The 17761-nt window shown below is 34.4% G+C and overlaps 2 protein-coding genes across 9 annotated transcripts; one reads left to right on the top strand and one right to left on the bottom strand.

Annotated features, from left to right (window-relative positions):
* Positions 1–3758: 3758 nt before the first annotated feature.
* Positions 3759–7493, bottom strand: LOC120261432. Its single transcript, XM_039269319.1, has 6 exons — positions 7343–7493; positions 6622–6949; positions 6430–6528; positions 6241–6342; positions 5810–5884; positions 3759–5733 (listed from the first exon to the last, which is right to left on the bottom strand). The coding sequence occupies exons 2-6, from the start codon at positions 6936–6938 to the stop codon at positions 3930–3932; spliced, it is 2397 nt and encodes a 798-aa protein (XP_039125253.1). The 5' UTR covers positions 6939–6949; positions 7343–7493; the 3' UTR covers positions 3759–3929.
* A 1609-nt stretch (positions 7494–9102) lies between these two features.
* LOC120260361 lies at positions 9103–13161 on the top strand. 8 transcript variants are annotated; one of them, XM_039267821.1, is made up of 6 exons: positions 9103–9261; positions 9542–9682; positions 11906–12017; positions 12168–12336; positions 12559–12640; positions 12897–13161. In XM_039267821.1, exons 2-6 carry the CDS (start codon positions 9570–9572, stop codon positions 12946–12948), a joined length of 528 nt encoding a protein of 175 aa, XP_039123755.1. In that variant the 5' UTR covers positions 9103–9261; positions 9542–9569; the 3' UTR covers positions 12949–13161. The 8 variants fall into 8 exon arrangements, with proteins under 8 accessions (XP_039123755.1, XP_039123754.1, XP_039123751.1 ...); XM_039267820.1 differs by having other exon boundaries at positions 9103–9282; positions 9592–9682; positions 11917–12013; positions 12095–12336; positions 12897–13160; XM_039267817.1 differs by having other exon boundaries at positions 11917–12013; positions 12095–12336; positions 12897–13159.
* Positions 13162–17761: the final 4600 nt, after the last annotated feature.

Genomic DNA, 17761 nt, shown 5'->3' with positions numbered 1-17761 from the left:
GATGGTGTTGCTATTGTTTCATCGTCAGCCGGCAGTGGAGACAGAGGAAGTATTGTTCTCCTCTTTTTCGCAAGTCTTTTCGAATGTGGCTGTCTTGGAATGACCACCCCGATGATGTCATCGTCGTCAAATTCCGACGCCTCGTTCGTCCCAGGTGCTTCATTTTTTTGGAGGGGACGGCAGCGATCGATTGTGAAACGTTCTTCCGATGCCTTTAACTCGAGCGACAAGACAAGGAAACTTCGATCGTCAATATCCGCACGCCCTGCATAAGAGTTGCAGTGACATCTTCGCCTAATGTCGTCGGTGGGGCTGCAACGGTCGGAGGGGCTGCCATGGTCGGGGGGACTGTCGTTGTCGTGGTAGGGGGGTTGTTGTAATCTGGCGGGATAGGGGAGGGCTTCTCCGGCGTCGAGGAATGCGTGCGCGTGGTGGACTGGAAGTAGGAGAACGGCGTCGAGCGCACACGATAGAGGCTGCCCCCTCATCCTGCCTTCGAGCAAGTGGTTCCGGAGTAATAACATTCATCCGTCGGTTGACCCCAATAAATATTTCTTCTTCAGCATTCACCGGAACCAGCTCAGGAAACTAACATATGTAAACCAAACAATTTCAGCGAAATCATTCATTTTAAACTATAAAACTATATTTAAACAGAGTTTTTATATATTTAAACATTATAGAATATATTTAAATGGAGAACAAAATATTTAAACCTTTATGAATACATTTTAAACTGTAAATAATAAAGTTAAACGCTAAATAATATGTTTAAACATTAAGGTTTCTGTTAAACATTGTCCATGATTTATTATCTCTTTTCCTTCGAGCGATGACAAAAGTTTGGTTTCTCACAGTCGCTTGCTTCCGTGAAATACTTTCACCGTAGCACGAGCATCCTTGGGATCTTGCCGAAACGGACTTTCTTTCCCTGCTCGGTCACTCGTAAAACCGGGACGTTAAGCGCGATCGAGCAATCCTTAATATACCCTCGTGTTGGTCTTCTTCCGGTGCATCTATCTTGCACTCGAGCGGTACGCTATGGAATGTCCTCCATAAGCCACTTGTCGTCGCCTGCGCCCATGCGTATCGCCTCATGGCGGGTAGATCATCGACATAATCAACGATCCAGTTCGGAACCGAGTATGATGTATTTGGGAAGAGGACTGTACCCATGAGGTACACTATCAGGAGTTTGACAAAATTATCTTCTTCTCCCTTCTGTCGAACAAGTTGCACAAGAGTGCTCTTGATGGAGTCTCTGTGTCTCTCGTAGGTTTTTGATAAATACCTCCCTCGAGCCGAGCGGGTTTTTCTTCTTCTGAAACACGACTGCGTTGTCATCGCAACGCAGACCAAGAACGAGGGTCACATCTTGAGGCCTGAAACTCAGCAGGCTTTCCCCGATCCTGAATTTATTGGTGCAGCCATCGTACATTTGCAATAGAGAATCAAGAAGGACCCTCTCTTGGTATATAGCTTCCAGCTCAATGAATGCTGCAAACGGTGTCCTTCGGATAATCTCCCAGTGTCGAGGGGTCATGTTATCTTTCAATTCGACTAAGGTCTCCACTACCGGTGTCAAATAGCATCGCCCATTAACTAGGGTTGACCGCCATAGTCACAAGCTGCGACAATAACAACACATTCAACATGCGAGTATTCACAAATGTTTTAGCGGAAATATAAGGTTTTAAACGAGTAACCTTCGGTTCTTAAACAGAGATATCAATTGTTAAAGCAGAGACCTAGTTTATTAAAGCGAGACAACAATACTTAAAGCAGACAACAAAATTTAAACTGTAACATCTCATTTCTTAAACGAAAACCTCATTTGTAAAACTGCAACCATATCAAATGAAAGGGGAAATGTATATTATAAATATTACACAAATCATAACAATCGAAAAACTATTTCGATAGTGTATACAGACGACAATGCAAAACAATACAAAACCCTAGCCGAGAAATTGCCCTGCAGACTAACAAAATCCCAACCGAGAAATCCCCCTGCAGACTTCAATATCTTCCAACAAAAACAAGAGCACAAAACAAAACCGAAAAATCTTTCTTTGTAACAGAATAGTTAACATAAAACCATACTCAATACCTTAAATTGCAAATTGATGAAATGCCAACTACTTGCGCGGGACCTCTCCTTCGAGATAACAGTGGAAAGGGAAAAGCTGCAATTACAGAGGTTGCGCCGGTAGAGACAACTTCGGAGACAGCTTCGGAAATGGAAAAGCTGAAGACGCGAGTTAAGAAAAAACAAGTAAACGGCTCCAGTAAATTCGTCTCTTGGGGTTACCCTACGGAAAACCCCCACTTCCTCTCATACCGCCGAAATGGCTGCAACCACGACTCCCCATGTAAGGGCATTTTCGTCCATAAAATTTGAAAATCACTCAGTTGACATCCGTTACATGTTTTGGGGGTTTGAAAAACATAGAGTTTGAAAGGAAGGGGTTTTTGGGGATTGCAAAACTAACGGGGTGTTTTTGACAATATTACAAACTTAGAGAATTTTTTTTTGGCAATTTCCACTTATATATATATATATATATTCAAACTCAATATGTGAAACATAGGATAACAATCATGTGAAGAGCACTCGTGCCATCACAAAATAGTTGTGAGGGTTGAGAAAGACAAATGTGCAAATCTCCAAGAAGATAAAGTGAGCCAAACTAATTTTGCAAGAGTAGAAATAGCATGATATGCTGACTTTGCTCTCGGGTTAAAAACAATTTTTTATTTTTCTGCACTATTTAATTAATACATAACTCAGACATAAATTACAGAATATAAGAATAACTAATTTAATCAGTATTAAAAAAATCATATAAAAAAAATGAAGAATAAACTATGATGCGCAAACAATATGTAATAGTGTCACAAAGATACCATAGACATATTTAAGAAACTAAAAATGACATACATAAGAAGCATCCATATAGGGACAAAGATATTTCACACTAAAAACTAAAAACTAATTGAGTGAAAATAATTATTGGTTGAGAAATGGACTTTAATACTATTACAAATGCAAATCAAATATTTCATTTTAGTCTAAATCAGTCCATAAATTAAAAAAAAAAAAAATCTAGATTTATATATTCATATTCATATTTACTAACTAACATTGTAAGACTATTAATTAGTTTAGTTTAGTGTTCTTTTCTAATGGTTTAATATCATGAAAACATGCACCCATAATTAAGTATATATATTCCATTGGAATATTTATCATGTATATAAAAGAAAATTACATAGATATCTTGTGTTTCGAAAACACATTATTCTTTCATATTTAGACCATGCATGCATACGACCATATTAACAACTAGCACTAATTTGACTAAAATTTAATAAAATTATAAGATTCAATTGATAAATTGAAACTTAATTTAGAGACTAATGGTGAACCAAGAACAAAATATAAGGTTTTCCAAAATAACCTTTTTCAAATATATAAAAAAAAAAAATTCAATAGCGACTTATTTGTTTTTCCTAGCCCTTACCAATTTTCTTCACCTCTTGCATCAAACTATCTACCCCCAAGTTTCCCAAAAATTAAGATAAATAAACAACATTTTCCAAGGTTGTGGTAAACTTTGATATCCATATACCTTCATTCACTGCTCAACAAGCCAATAGCATTCACTGTGAATTGACACAAACACTTATCCAAGAACCTCAAGGTAGCAACTTGAAGGAGCTATCCTTTGACAAACAATGCAAGCAGTCACATGTGATTAAATAAAGATCAATGGATTGATATAATCTAACAGAATTACAAGAATATAACTTTCTAATAGTACAGGCACAAGTAAGACCTACAGCAGTGACTGCACATTGAAAGTCCTGACATGCATACAACATGATTCCAAAAATATACATGATGAGTTAAATAAAACTGCATCCTTCTACAAAAGAGCTTCACAAGTAGCTTTATTATGCCCCGCCATTTTGCATCTACTGCAAAGCCGAATCACTGTGGTTGTCTTGTTTGGATTGATCCGCTTTCTTCTTGGTCGCCCAGGTGGTCGGCGGTTGGAAGGAGGATAATAATCTCCATTGTTGTTCAAATAAATCCTTTCAACATCAGGAATCGGTTGGATTGATGCTGAATATGCCAAGTGATACATTTCAGTTGTGAAGTATTTCGAGCAGTAATCATAGAAAGATCTGCCCACACGATTGAGTGCTGCAAGAGCATGAATACATGGCAATCCAGATATCTGCCATCTCCGGCATGTGCATTCGCAACTTCCAGTGTTAACAACATAGATTGTATCACCACGCACCTCATAAATAGTATCAGAAGAGCATAACACATCAAGCCTGTGTGTCTTTGCTAGCTCTGTGTGTAACTTCTGTTCCATAGATGGCGTCAATGTGCTGGCCCATGTACCAGATGCTTCCCTTCTTGAATGCATCACCTCCATCAGTTTGCCTCGTATGGAGTCAAGCATCTGCACTATTGACGACTCATGTTTCACAGGGATCCAATTGTTAAGTGAGTCCAAAATGTTTGACGAGAAATGGTCATAGCGAGAACCCTTGAAAAGGGCATCAGACCAATTTTCAGGCTTAGTAGTGATTACCCAGTCAGCTAAATCTGTGGAAGCATTTCTTATGTTTTGAAGACAGCCATTAAATTCTTCAGGTGTGCAGGCTTGAGCAGCACGTATAAAATCATCAACTAATGCATCCTTCACTTGCTGTGACCAAGGCCCGTTCTTCAGTTCTTCCTTGAAGTCTTCTATAAGGTGATGCAGACAATAGCTGTGGTAATTATCCTCAAAAACTTGAGGAACAGCTTGTTCCAAGCCTTTTTTCCTATCGGATACGAAGGTAATGATGCGAGATGTTGACAAGGCAAATCTCAATTCTGTTAAGAACCAAACCCAGCTACTATATGTCTCATCTTCTACCACAGAAAAAGCAACCGGAAAAATAGCATCATCTCCATCAATACCTGCAGCCACCAATAATTTACAGTCCGTGTTTGCTTTTAGAGGTACCCTCCCAAGAAAAAGGAGCGGGCGGCAGCCTTGCTCAAAACCATAGAGCGAAGCATAGAAAGATAAAAAGAATCGACAAAGCTTGGAATCATGTGATGGCATTAATGTAGCAACACTGCGTGGATTAGTCTCCAATATCCTCTCCCGAAACCATGGCAACTGACGATACACTTCTGTCAGTGTGTTGTACAGCTCCTTCTGGGCAACTTCCCTTCCACGCCATACCTGTGAGTAGGTTACTGTCACACCAAAATCCTCATAAACTTCTCTTACAATATCTTTTGGCTTACATTGTGGGGCTTCATGCAGTTTTTCCTTTATGATACTTATCAGCCATGGCCTTGATGCACGAGAGTGACCACCTCTGCCATTTCCTCCGCCACACGTATGCGTATAATTCATCTTCTTAATGACAAATTTCTGCTTTCGTGATGACTCAGATGCATGAATTCGCCAAGGACAGTTCTCCTCAACACATCTTGCAGTCACTCGACTAGTTTCATTCTTGATGAATTTGTATGCAAAACCTTTCCCAATGGCATATTTACATAACTGAGCACGAAAATCCCTCACATTATCAAATTCTTGGCCCACCCCAGTAATAATTGTGTCCGAAAGAGTTTTAGCATTGATTGGCCTAACAGTATCAAGCATAGGCAGAGAGCCAAAAATATTGGGTTCAGCAAGAATGCCCCCATTTGTCCTGCAAAACAATTTTCAGCATTTAAGATTATGTGATTAAAACATAGCATCAAATAGTATACAATAAAGACATATACCTCTCATCCATATGATGAGCAATACTCGGCCTTGGTTCCATAATATTTTCCATAATGACCCCAACTGTAACTGGCCTAATACACACAAGGAAAATTTAACTCTCAATTCTCAAACAATAAAATGAACCAAATTAGTTATGCAGAAAGAAGAATATGGGGGAGAAAAGGGATGACAATTCTTTGACAGATGGTTCGACAAAGGACCAATAGTCTGTCTAGTCAACAAAGCATGAGTGTTACAATGCTTTTGTTTGAGAGATTTTAGTCAAAGGGCTGGACTTCTATTGCATGAAAATCCTTTTAATAAAAGAAGTCAGAATCCTTTGCAAAAACTAAAATATGCTCAGAACAATTCTCATTAATAGTATAACATCTTCTCCTAATATTTACTAAAAAGGCCTTAAAAAAGAAGAGTGCACAAGAACAAATACCTGTTGTCAACCTTTATAGACATCCCATTGTTAACATTGACTATGGCTACATTGTTGGCAGCTATGGGGTTAGCAGATTCAGCTACCTTACCTCTACTTGACCTGAAAACATCATATAAACTCTTTTTAATTCACAGCACTCACAAGTCACAAGGTTTTCCAAGAATAAAACATGAATTGGAAACACACCTGCCACCAGCAGTTAGCCTCTTCCTCCTAACACCATGAGCGGCTTCAGCAGCAGCAATGACCGAGGTTCCTGAATCAGCTACAGTGCTCCTAGGTGCTCTGGTAGATTTTTTTAATATTTTTTTTACCTTAATAAAGCATGATTTTAGCAAAATCAAGTCCCCCACAATACATGAAGACATAAATTAATACCTGATATCAACTTTGTTCATGATAAAAACCTCAGTTGGACCAGAATTTGCATTAAAATTGACCATTCGTCGCAGATCTTTGTCACTAGATATTGTAATCAATGTCCGTCTATTATTTGGGAGAAAATACTTCAAGGACATACCATTAAGATCAATGTTGCATATACTGGTTATCTCCGACTTCAGTTCATCAAAGGAGACATCACAACTAATGTCAATCGCATGCGCTTCCCCATTGTTGTAATTCAAATTCCCATCGCTATTCGTTACAAATTCACCACCATACTGGCAAATTATCACCATATTACCCCCTACCATGGTTTATCTACCTGTAAAATAACAATCCAAACAAGCAAGCACTTATCACATCACAATTCACAATCAGGATGTAATGATTCAAGACAATGACTAAATTCCATTTTGAGATACAATCTAGAAAGTAATCAACCCAACTTTACAAACTTTACTACCAAAGAATTGCAATCAGAAGCAACAGGGAGAAATTTAGTCCTAATTCCGCAACCACAAACACCAATCCACTCTAAAATCAATTAAACGAATTGAAAAATTAGGGTTCCTTCAAAGAAACCAAAAGTACATAGAACCAAATCCTCACATATCGAAACCAACAGTATAAACAACAACCACTGATCAAAAGCACAAACTACTCAAACAAAATTAGATCAAAATCAACAAGAAAGAGCTTGATCAAGAGAGCAAACCGAGATGCGCTAATCCCGCTGAATCTAGGAACCCTAAAATCTAGAATTGAAGCCCTGTCGGAACACCGAAAAGGGCGAGAGAACCCTCGACCTCGCCGCCGAGCGCCCCGATCTCCCGCTAAGTTTCAGAAACCGAGAGACGAGACCGAGAGGGAGACGGACAATGATAAGAGTCTTGGTTGGAAGTTAAGTGGTTAAGGTTAACCGATTCCCACCTTACAATTCGAGTCCGGATTCAAAACGTTGGGCTTGATCTGATCTTGTCATAATTCTATTTTTCTCTCATTTATTTTTTATTTTTTATTTTCCAAATTATAAATTGTGGACTCAGGTTCTTCTCTTGTAAATAATAATAATTCTTTTTTATTTCCCTCCAAATAATCCTATTTTACCCTAATTAACTAACCTTGTAAAGCCATTGTAAACATGTCTATGCATTATTTATTTGCACATAAAATATAAGCTCAAAAATGATATATTTTGGTGCTCATAAATATTATCTATCCACAAAACATCATACTAGCATTGATAGAAGGAGAATAGGAGTACAAAAGAGAAGTACAATATAAATACTAGACCACAAAATAGATCCACCAGAGATAGTTCAACACAAAATACAAAAGTAAGACAACGACAATGGTTCAAAGAAGAAACTACCACACATCACCCTGGACATCCAGGGTGGAAAAGCTCATGATGCAATGCTAGCCTATGTTCTGGATTGAAGCCTCACAACCAGTATCGCTTGTATTGACTGACTCAGAGCTAGATCCCATGAACTTTAGACTAGGGCTCATCTTCATCATTGGACCGGCCGGGCTGACCCAAACCAAAAAATTTAGGCTTTAGCCCAGCCCAAGCCCAAATCCGACGATCCTCATGAATAATTTGGGTCAGGTCGGGCCCAGCGAAATTTTAACTATGAAGCCCATGGCCCAGCTCATGGGCTTAGCATTTTGGATCAATTATTGGATTGGGCTAGGATCGGCTCATTGGATTCGGCTAGAATCGGCCCGCTATTATTTTTCTTCTTTTAACTTTATTTAATTAATTTTTGTGATAAAATATAAATGAATAATTTTATTAATTGATTAGTATTATTAAATTTTCACTTTAGAAAAATATTGCATAACTAAAATATGGGTAAATCCCAACTAGGTTGACACCTACTAATTCTATCATTGTATATTGTTTGTGATATATTTTTTTAAAATTGTATTATTAATATTTAATAATAAATCCAATGGGTCAGCTCATGGGCCAACCGGTTGGATCAACCCAAAAAAAGTCCAAAAGGGCCAAATAATATCCATATCCAATCCAAGGTTTGTTTGGGTCGGACTTAGACTGACCCGTCAAACATAAACTTTGGATTGGGTTTGGATCGGGCTTAGGCTAGCCTTGGGCTGGTCCGTGGGCCTTGGGCCAAATGATGAGAGTGAACTGCGGTGAACAAGTGCAATGGAATCTTCAATCTTTGATTTTTTTTTTTCCTCTAAAATTGATGATAACCAAAATAGGATCATATGATTAATCTTGATAATAATCGAATGCATAGGGAGAGATTTAGAATTGAAAATGTCTCATTTCTTCAAGCCAAATATTCCATGTAATGGCCCTAGTTAGGAGAGCCCCTATAGATATAGATATAGATATATCACTACAACAAATGTAGGTTATAGCGACTGATGTCAGCGGCAGACATAAGAACTTATCTCTTTAATGTAATTTATTTAAACTAAATAGATTGAATGGAAGAATTTTGAGCCCCTCCCAAAAATAACCCTCTCCTCTTTCCTCTCTCCCATGATATTTTCCTTTCGTTGGACCCCTTGATGCCTTAGTTTTTTTTATCAAAATTCGTGCGTTCTTCTTCAATAGTATTGCGAAGTGGGGGTGCTCTAATACTCTGATCTGTGGTGAGTTTTCTCTATCTCTTCCATTCTCTAGATCCCTTGACGCCCTAGTTTCTCAATCAAGGTTCGTGCATGATTCTTTAGCAGTATTGCAAAGTCAAGGTGCTCCAATGCCGAAATCTATGTTGAGTTCTTTCTTTCTCCAAGTTTTTTCACTGATGTTGGTTGTTTTGATTTGGTCTCGGCGATGAAGGCTTGCGATTTTTGAGCTCTTTTTATTGTATTTTTTGAGGTTGGATTTGATGTTGATGGTGGTGATGATTGGCGATGATTGGCTTTGCAGGGATCGCATTGGTGAGGTTTAGAGAAGGATGGAGTTGGACCCCTATGGTGCATTGTCGGGGTGGGATGGAGGTGGTGGTGAGAACCTTTGCAACTGGGTTGGGGTTGGGGTTGGTTGCTTGGATGGGAGAGTCGTGGATCTGTGAGTGTTCTTCTCTATTTCAATTTCAGTTCCTCTTGTTCTTTTGTTAATGCTATGAATTGGGTGTGAGTCTCAATTTTTTTTCTCAAAGACGTAATTTTTAAGGAAACTTATGTGTTGGTTGGGTGGTGGACTTGCAACAATATAGTGTAAATAATGATACAGATAGGTTCTCATGAGGAGACTCTCACTGAATGGTTTAATACACTGTTTACTCTCACTGAATAGGTTCTCATCAGTAATCTTCAGATGGCACGACAATAATTTGATAAGATACATCATGTATTATTTATGATTATTGTCTAATGGCATCATTTTTTTTTTTGTCTACCCTGTATATCAATTCATGTTGTCCTTGGTTAGAAGATGTGAAATATGGTCCTAGACCAAGCTTGGTGTCACACTTGTTGGGCTTGAGCGCACTAAGCCATAGCCATTAAATGTTTCCATGTGGTAGTTTCTAAGATAAATATAGTTTATATTTATTCTCTAATGCATGTTGGTTTAAGGAAGTTCCTTTGTGAATGGAATATGTCATGTGGCTCTTTGCTAATGTGTTGATTCTTTGGTTTTTATTTTATTTTATTCTTCTTCTTTTCGGTGCTTAGTTTTGGAGTTTCATAACCTAGTTATTATTGTTACTAATTCTTTTGTTATTTCATTTATTAAAGAATCTTATCGTATTTTTGGAGTTCAAAGTCTACTTTTCTATTTTGTATGGGTTATTGCAACAACTAATTAGATCGTAGCGTATAAGAAGAAATGTTTTTATGTGTTTTTTACAGTATAAAAGACTTGATTTATGTTTTCAAAATTATTTTTAGTTCTCCCCTTTTTTTCTGGCCTTTATTCATATAAAAGTTTCAAGTAGATATGGGTTTAGATTTTCATGTTCAAATTACTTATGCCCATCAACATACAAGTAGTTGTTCTGCCTGTTAATGACAATGATGTTTATATTAAATAAGTGTGGTAAAGTTAATGTTCATCATGAGTGTTTTTCCACCTCAAAATCACCAAGCTTTTAATCGAGTGGAAAGTGTGTTTGATGAAGTTTATTTATAAAAATAGGGAAATAGGTACTCATTAGTGACAAGATAATATTTGTATAATTCTCGAAAAGGAAAAACAAAAACAAAAATTTACCAAATATGAAATGTTTTAATATTCACTTGCTTGCCTGCTTGCTAAGAGCCATCCCATGCCCATTCATGAATGATTAAAATGTCATTGGCTCATTTTAGGTCTTTCGGTAGTTCAGCAGTACAGTCCTGATTCTATTCTGTTGGCACATGAAAATACTTTGATTCACATTGGAAAAGGTTTTGCACTTCTTTCTTCATATTTCTGAAATAGTGTTACTTTTTTAATGTCCTCATAGAAATTTTATTGCTTAATTAGTTGATATAAATTATCTAGTACATGGATGCTATTTTAAAAGAATTTTTCATTCCTTCTGGCAGTGAGTGAATTTGCTTCTCCTGATACATTTAGCATTAATATCTACTAGTCTAATGCATTTGAAAGTAAAAATAGTCATTCAAACTCAATTTTGGATTTGCAGATTATTTTTTGTAATACACAATTTCATTGTAGACCATAAATCAAGCCAAGGAAGGCTTATTTTAACCATTATGCATATTATCTCTTTTGTTGGTAATTTTATAAATCAAGCCAATCAGGATGCCATTGTCAAAATGGTGATCAACAATTGGAAGCAATCTTTGCTCCTGTATGAAATAATATTTTTCTATCATGTGGTTGTTTCTCTACTTAGAATATTTCTCAATTAAAATCTCCCAATCATAATTCATTTTGGAGAATTATTTAATAATTCCATGTATTGGATCACTGCTTTTACTAGGTTGCTCTTAATAATCAGGGTCACACTGATGAGCACCTAGTGCTCCTTCATGTTAGCATGAAACACAACTATTAGTTTTCCATAATATCATGACTTGGCAAATTCATTGATGTTGACTTATATGCTTTTGATTTCAGTCAAGGCAGTACTATTTTTTTATGACATTGCTAGTGGAAACATTATGGTTTGTCACTTCATTTATTATATAAATTTTTTATATCATTGGATTTTGTGATATTGACCAACCTTTTTATGTTGGGTCTTTGCAAATTATTTATTGCCTTTTGTATTAATATAGTTTGAGATTCAAGTGGGTTTGGGAAAGCACATGAAAGCTCTATCATATTTCTGTTTAACAGACTACTTTCAGGCAACTATAATTTCTTGGAAGGCTCTCCAAACATTCTAATTCCCACGCATGGTAGACTTAGCATGTGGCCCAAGAGGATGCTTTGTGGATACCTCAAGTATGTATGTGTGAAAACTTGATTTCTTATGCACTAACAATTATGTTTGATAATTGCTTCAAGTATTCAATTTTGGTTCAGGCGTTTCACAATTAATGCAACAAACAACACACTAACAGATGCTCAATGTTATTCATTATGCAATGATTGTAAGGTTAGAGAATTGTCCATTTTGAAAGCTATTGAAAGTGGGGCATATACTTTGTCCAATATAATTGCCAAGGCCTATCCTGGTTCAGACCCAAAATTATGGATCCCAGCATCATTGAACATATATAAGGCTCCATGTCAGTCATCTTGCACTCCAAGGGAAGTTACCAAAGGTATTGTTTATCATCAAGGTTAACTTTTTTTTACAAAGCATTATATGGTTATGGGCTTCTACTAAATATTCATATTCTCCTTTCACACTAAAATCAATTGCATAAGATGATGGTGCATGAAATTGACTACCTCGTTAGCCTTGTTTACTTTTTAACAATTTTGGCATTGTATTCCTCTTTTAAATTCAGAAGTTAAAACTGCACTTATCTTTTATCATGCAGGATTAAACTGTTGTTGCCTTAATGAGATTCTTGTGAGGAGACATATTGAATGGTATAAACAAAGAAGCCTTTTCATCAGTAGGTATGTTCTTGACTTGTTTCTTTGATGCATTTGAAGATGTTAGAAAAAAAAAGGGATGCCAAGCGTCATCAAGATGACATTTATTCTCTAGTTAAATATTTTTCCATTGTTGTCTAATTAAATATACTTTTCACATCTAGACAAAGTTTTTTTTTTTTGATAAATATTTGTGGTGTGTATGGGTTGCTCTTTTTTCCTTGAAAACTTTTGTTTTTCAAATGTTTGGTTATGCTTTGTATATGGTTATTTTTTACAGCATCAGGGTCTTCTCAACAACAACTATTATGCATCTTGGGAACTTGACCTAATCATGTTCGAAGAGAGACTGATATCAAGTTGGGAGTATTGATTTTTGTCCAGTCATCATCTTAGTTTAGTTTATTATTGTTGCTAATCTACTAGATGCATCACTAATATTAATTTCTCATATTGGTATTTGTAAATATAAATTATGAGTTTTTGTATACATTGTATATATGAATGTTGTCAATTTTAATGTGAATTATATGTTTATAAATTTTAGGTCTTGTTTATAAATGCTGTGTGAATATTATAATTGTGGATGTTAATTATTTATATGTATGAAAATTATTAGTAAAAGTTAAATATTTGTTGTGTTTTACGTTTTGGGCAGAAGACATATAGTTGATGATTAATTGATTTGGCTTCATTAACACACCAATAGTGGTGGATGTATCTGTTGAAGTAGTAATGCTTGTACTACAGCGACGGATTTATCCGTCATTATAAGCTTGCATAAAAACTGCAAATTATGTCGCTAGAACTGTACATTTTCGCTGCAATTACTATTGTGACTAAGGTTTTAATGGTGAATTTTATATCCACCATTATAGGTGTTTAGCGACAGAAATAGACCCTATAGCGGCGGAAAAATCTGCCGCTATAGGTCACTTTTCTTGTAGTGTATTAAAATAAAAGAGTTGTTTGCCACGTGTCAAGTGAGGGGAAATCCTACCAAAACTTATATAATATATATACAAAATTATAACATTAAAACATTTATAATATAGCATAATAAAATAAGTTATTTTATTACAATAAAATTTAGATTAATGAATATTTGATAAATTAATAACCTCGATTAAATAATATTTTTTTCAAGTCTTGACTTGAGCCAATATGTTAAATTTATATTTTCACAATTTCATTAATCGTACAATTTTCATTGATTATGGAGTAGCTACAACACCTATGATTATAAATAATTGTATATAAAACGTATCACACCTACATTGAATGACAAAAATTCTTTTAATTATAATTAATAGTTTATATTTTTTGTGGTTAAATTTTTATTTATGCATAAAGTTTCATGTCATGTGATTGTATAGTTCTAATTGTCTCTAGATTAGCCACATTATTTATGATCATGAAAAACCTTACATTAAGAGTTTTTACATGATTACATTTAGATTAATGGCAAATGGAGATTTTTTATCTGCGTTAAATTGATTTATATTTTGTACACAATTATTGAGCATTGTCTATAAATAAAGTTGGATGTCATGTGATCATGTGTATTCGACTAATTATGGAGTTTCCACAATTATGTAAAATCACATATTAAGAGTGTATACAAACATATTAAGATTTAATAACATAAATTGTGACCCATCATGATTAATATAATAATTTTCTCTCACAGGGATTTCATTGTATATTTCAATATTAATTAGGATAGAATAATGATTTTTTTTTTTTATTTCTTAATTCACCAACATGTATTAAGAATTTTTAATTATTTATAAGTTTTATGAAATGCTAATCAATTATGATTAATGCAATAATTCTACCCCACAGGGATTTTGTTATGTTTTTCATGATTAATTAGGATAAAATTGTAGATAGTTTTATTTGTTAAGTTGCCCATAGGTATTAAGAAATTTTAACTATTCACTGGTTTACCAGGTGACAAGTTGTGATTAATAATAATTGATGTAATAATTTTGCCCCCACAAGAATTTTATTATATTTTCACAATTAATCATGATAAAATAATGGACAATTTTAATCTCTTAGATCTGTCATAGATTGTAACATCCCTGTAATTAAAAACCCTAACTAAATTCACAATTAATGTTATTGTCTATATTTATACTAAAATAATATAATTATTGAGTAAAAAAAAGTTAAAGTAGTCATTAATTAGTTATAAAGGTTGAAACAAAAATACACAAAATGCTATGGGTCAATAAGAAAAAAAAGGGGATAATATAAAATTAAAGTAAATCCTAGGGATCAATGTGGATAAACAAATAACTATATATATAGATATGTTTCTTATTTCAATGCTAAATATCAATATGTTTCTTATTAATCCTATATTTATTCTCTTATTTTCCTCACAAAGCTGCAGATTTTTCCCTTCTGGATCTTCTAGACTTTTCTTTTCCCTTACCTTGATCCTACGAGATTTGTGAATTTTCTTTTCAATATAAAGGAGCTAGATCAGATTCTAAAGGGATATTCAATATCGGTTTCAAAGTGAGCAAGATAGATGTCAAGTAGAGGGTGTACAAACTTCGGTTTAGCATTGGACAAGAAGTGAGTACTTTATTTACGCTTATATGGGATTATATGTTGATTATGTTAATTTATATATCTAATTGAATTATTGGATTGAGTGATTGTTTTAAGTGCTTTATATGTGGATTTATGCTTCATTATGTGAGTATATATATATATATATATATACATTACGTACAATGTAATTACTTTTAGATTGATGGCATGTTAGAATTTATATTATTATGAGATAAGAGTAAATTATTCTATTTGAGATATAGTTGTGTTGGAAAGAAGACAGTAAAAATATATGATAGAACAAGATCAGTTTGATGTTATGGTGTAAGATATGTAATAATTGGAAAATAGTGGATGACTAGTGCTTACTTTGTTTGGCTTAAAGATTTATGTTGTGTGTTATCTTTCTTTCACCTATCCATATAGGTGACAGACTTGTGGGTTAAGGGTTTAGTCTATGTATACCGCAGGTGCAGGGGTCATTAAGTAATATCTCGTGGGTGAGCATGAGGATTGTATTCATTCGGGAATGACGAGAAGCTCCTATTACTTCCTTTTTGCTTACTTGATAACAGTCATGATATAAGTTGACAATGGTCGTGGTGAGATGTAACCACGGCTATTGCGAGCCGTAGTGATGCTCTGGTTCAGCAAGTTGATCTATTTTGCTTCGAAATGCCTTCATAATCTCTCCTTTGGCCCTAAGATTGAATAAAAGCTCGTGGTGAACAAAAGAATGAAATTATGTACTAGTTTGGTGCTAAACATATAAAATACCATGCTAAATGTAGTATAAATAATATATAAAATATTCACTTTCAAGGACTTATAATAGGTAGTGATAGGTTGCTAAAAATTGTCCATATAGGTGATGATAGGGTGCCATAGTACTGTGCCCATATAGGTGAGATTAACTGTACGTGAGATTGATGAGATTGGAATGTGTATCCATATAGGCAATAATAGCGCATGCCCGGGGATAGAGATATGGCTATTAGACCATTGGACTTACTTAGCTAGGTCAAGCAGGGCCCAAATAAAGAAAAAGGAATAATTAATAGCGGCATAAAATAAGTAATGATTTGTAAATTTTAGATTGGTATAATTGATTGTGCCTGATATTTGGTTGTTCATATTTTATATTATGAGAATTTAATTGATATGGTTAATTTCATGTCATTAATTATATATCATTGTATGATTATCTATATAATTATATAAATATTATATTTACTGAGTCGGAAGTTCACCCTTTGCCACTATTTTTCAAGAGTAGACGATTGAGATTTCTTTTAGCTAGCCGAAGAAAGGGGGTGTTACATAGGTATTAAGAACTTTTGATCATCCATTAGTTTTATCAATAAATATTAATCTATTGTATGTTTATGTCTTCACCCACAGGTAAATTATAAATGACATTTGATTCATGTTTTAGGCATGGCTTGCATTGGTAAGCATACCAATTTATTTTCTTACTTCAATTTCTGTTTCATAGGCATGATTATTTTATTTATAATAGTTTTAGTTCTAAGGTTATCATATAATGATTTAATGTTCTCTATTTAAGTAATGATAACTATGTAGAGTGGAAAAATGAATTCTTTTCTGATTGAAATATATCAGCGATGGTTATACTATTATGAGCTTTGAACTATATGTTGTTTTGGACACTAGTGCTTAGAGGGTGATTGTATTGTATAGATATTATGGGTGATCTGATTACTTGAGAATAATATTTTCTAAAACTACATAACAACTGGTATACTTAGTTCAATTGTTAAATGTAAATATAAGGATTTGCTAAAAACTATTGACTTTTAATTTGTACCTTTAGATAAAGTCTTTTTTGCTATGCTTATATTAGAGTTATTATTAATAAATTTCACTATTAATAAATGAGTAAATAACAGAGCATTAAGAAAGATAGTGGCTCATTTGAATCTTTTGAGGTTGAGTTAATATAGCTTTCTTACGTATTTTTCTACTAGCAACTTTCTTATCATTAATTTAAAATCTACTATAACACATTCAACAGTAAATGGTTAATCATTATCTCTTGACCATGTGTGTTTATAAGGAAAGAAGTTTGGTTACGTAATGGAGAATAGTAAAAGTGTATAAGTAAAGAAGAAAGGATGATGCCTATTCAGGTTAAGAATAATAAAGAATCTTAAATATTTCTTATGGTAAATTAAAACATATGAATAAGGAATATTCTAAATCTAAGGCATGTGTTGACATCACATATATGTCACAAATGAAAATTCTTCTATATTGTGGCATTGGAGATTAGGCTAATCTCCGATTCTCCATAAAGAAAATTAAAGATTATGGAGTAGTTGATACTCCTATTTTATAAACTTTGAATATTTGTATGGATTACATAAAGGAAGATAAACCAATAAAGTGAAGTAAAAATGGCAAGAGGAATTTAGTTTCTAACTTGGTTTGTAATATATGTGCATTTGGATTTCTTATCTCTAAGAAGGTTTATGATTTATATGAGAAAAAAAATAGACCCGATGACTATTATATGTATTTTTTAAAAAACATTACCTAAAAGTCTATGGGTTATAG

Source organism: Dioscorea cayenensis, chromosome 5, assembly GCF_009730915.1.
Source record: "Dioscorea cayenensis subsp. rotundata cultivar TDr96_F1 chromosome 5, TDr96_F1_v2_PseudoChromosome.rev07_lg8_w22 25.fasta, whole genome shotgun sequence".
Lineage (NCBI taxonomy): Eukaryota > Viridiplantae > Streptophyta > Magnoliopsida > Dioscoreales > Dioscoreaceae > Dioscorea > Dioscorea cayenensis.
The sequence above is the reverse complement of the archived record's forward strand: the minus strand, read 5'-3'. Positions and strand labels throughout refer to the sequence as shown.

Excerpts from the sequence above, each read along its gene's own strand:
- LOC120261432 (XM_039269319.1), bottom strand. The coding sequence starts at position 6,938 with ATGGTAGGGGGTAATATGGTGATAATTTGCCAGTATGGTGGTGAATTT. Across the intron at positions 6,343-6,429 it reads AGGCTAACTGCTGGTGGCAG|GTCAAGTAGAGGTAAGGTAG; the intron begins GTGTGTTTCCAA and ends TGATGTTTTCAG. Across the intron at positions 5,885-6,240 it reads TCTATAAAGGTTGACAACAG|GCCAGTTACAGTTGGGGTCA; the intron begins GTATTTGTTCTT and ends TGTGTGTATTAG.
- LOC120260361 (XM_039267814.1), top strand. The coding sequence starts at position 9,570 with ATGGAGTTGGACCCCTATGGTGCATTGTCGGGGTGGGATGGAGGTGGT. Across the intron at positions 12,014-12,094 it reads ATGCTTTGTGGATACCTCAA|GCGTTTCACAATTAATGCAA; the intron begins GTATGTATGTGT and ends ATTTTGGTTCAG. Across the intron at positions 12,641-12,896 it reads AGAAGCCTTTTCATCAGTAG|CATCAGGGTCTTCTCAACAA; the intron begins GTATGTTCTTGA and ends TATTTTTTACAG.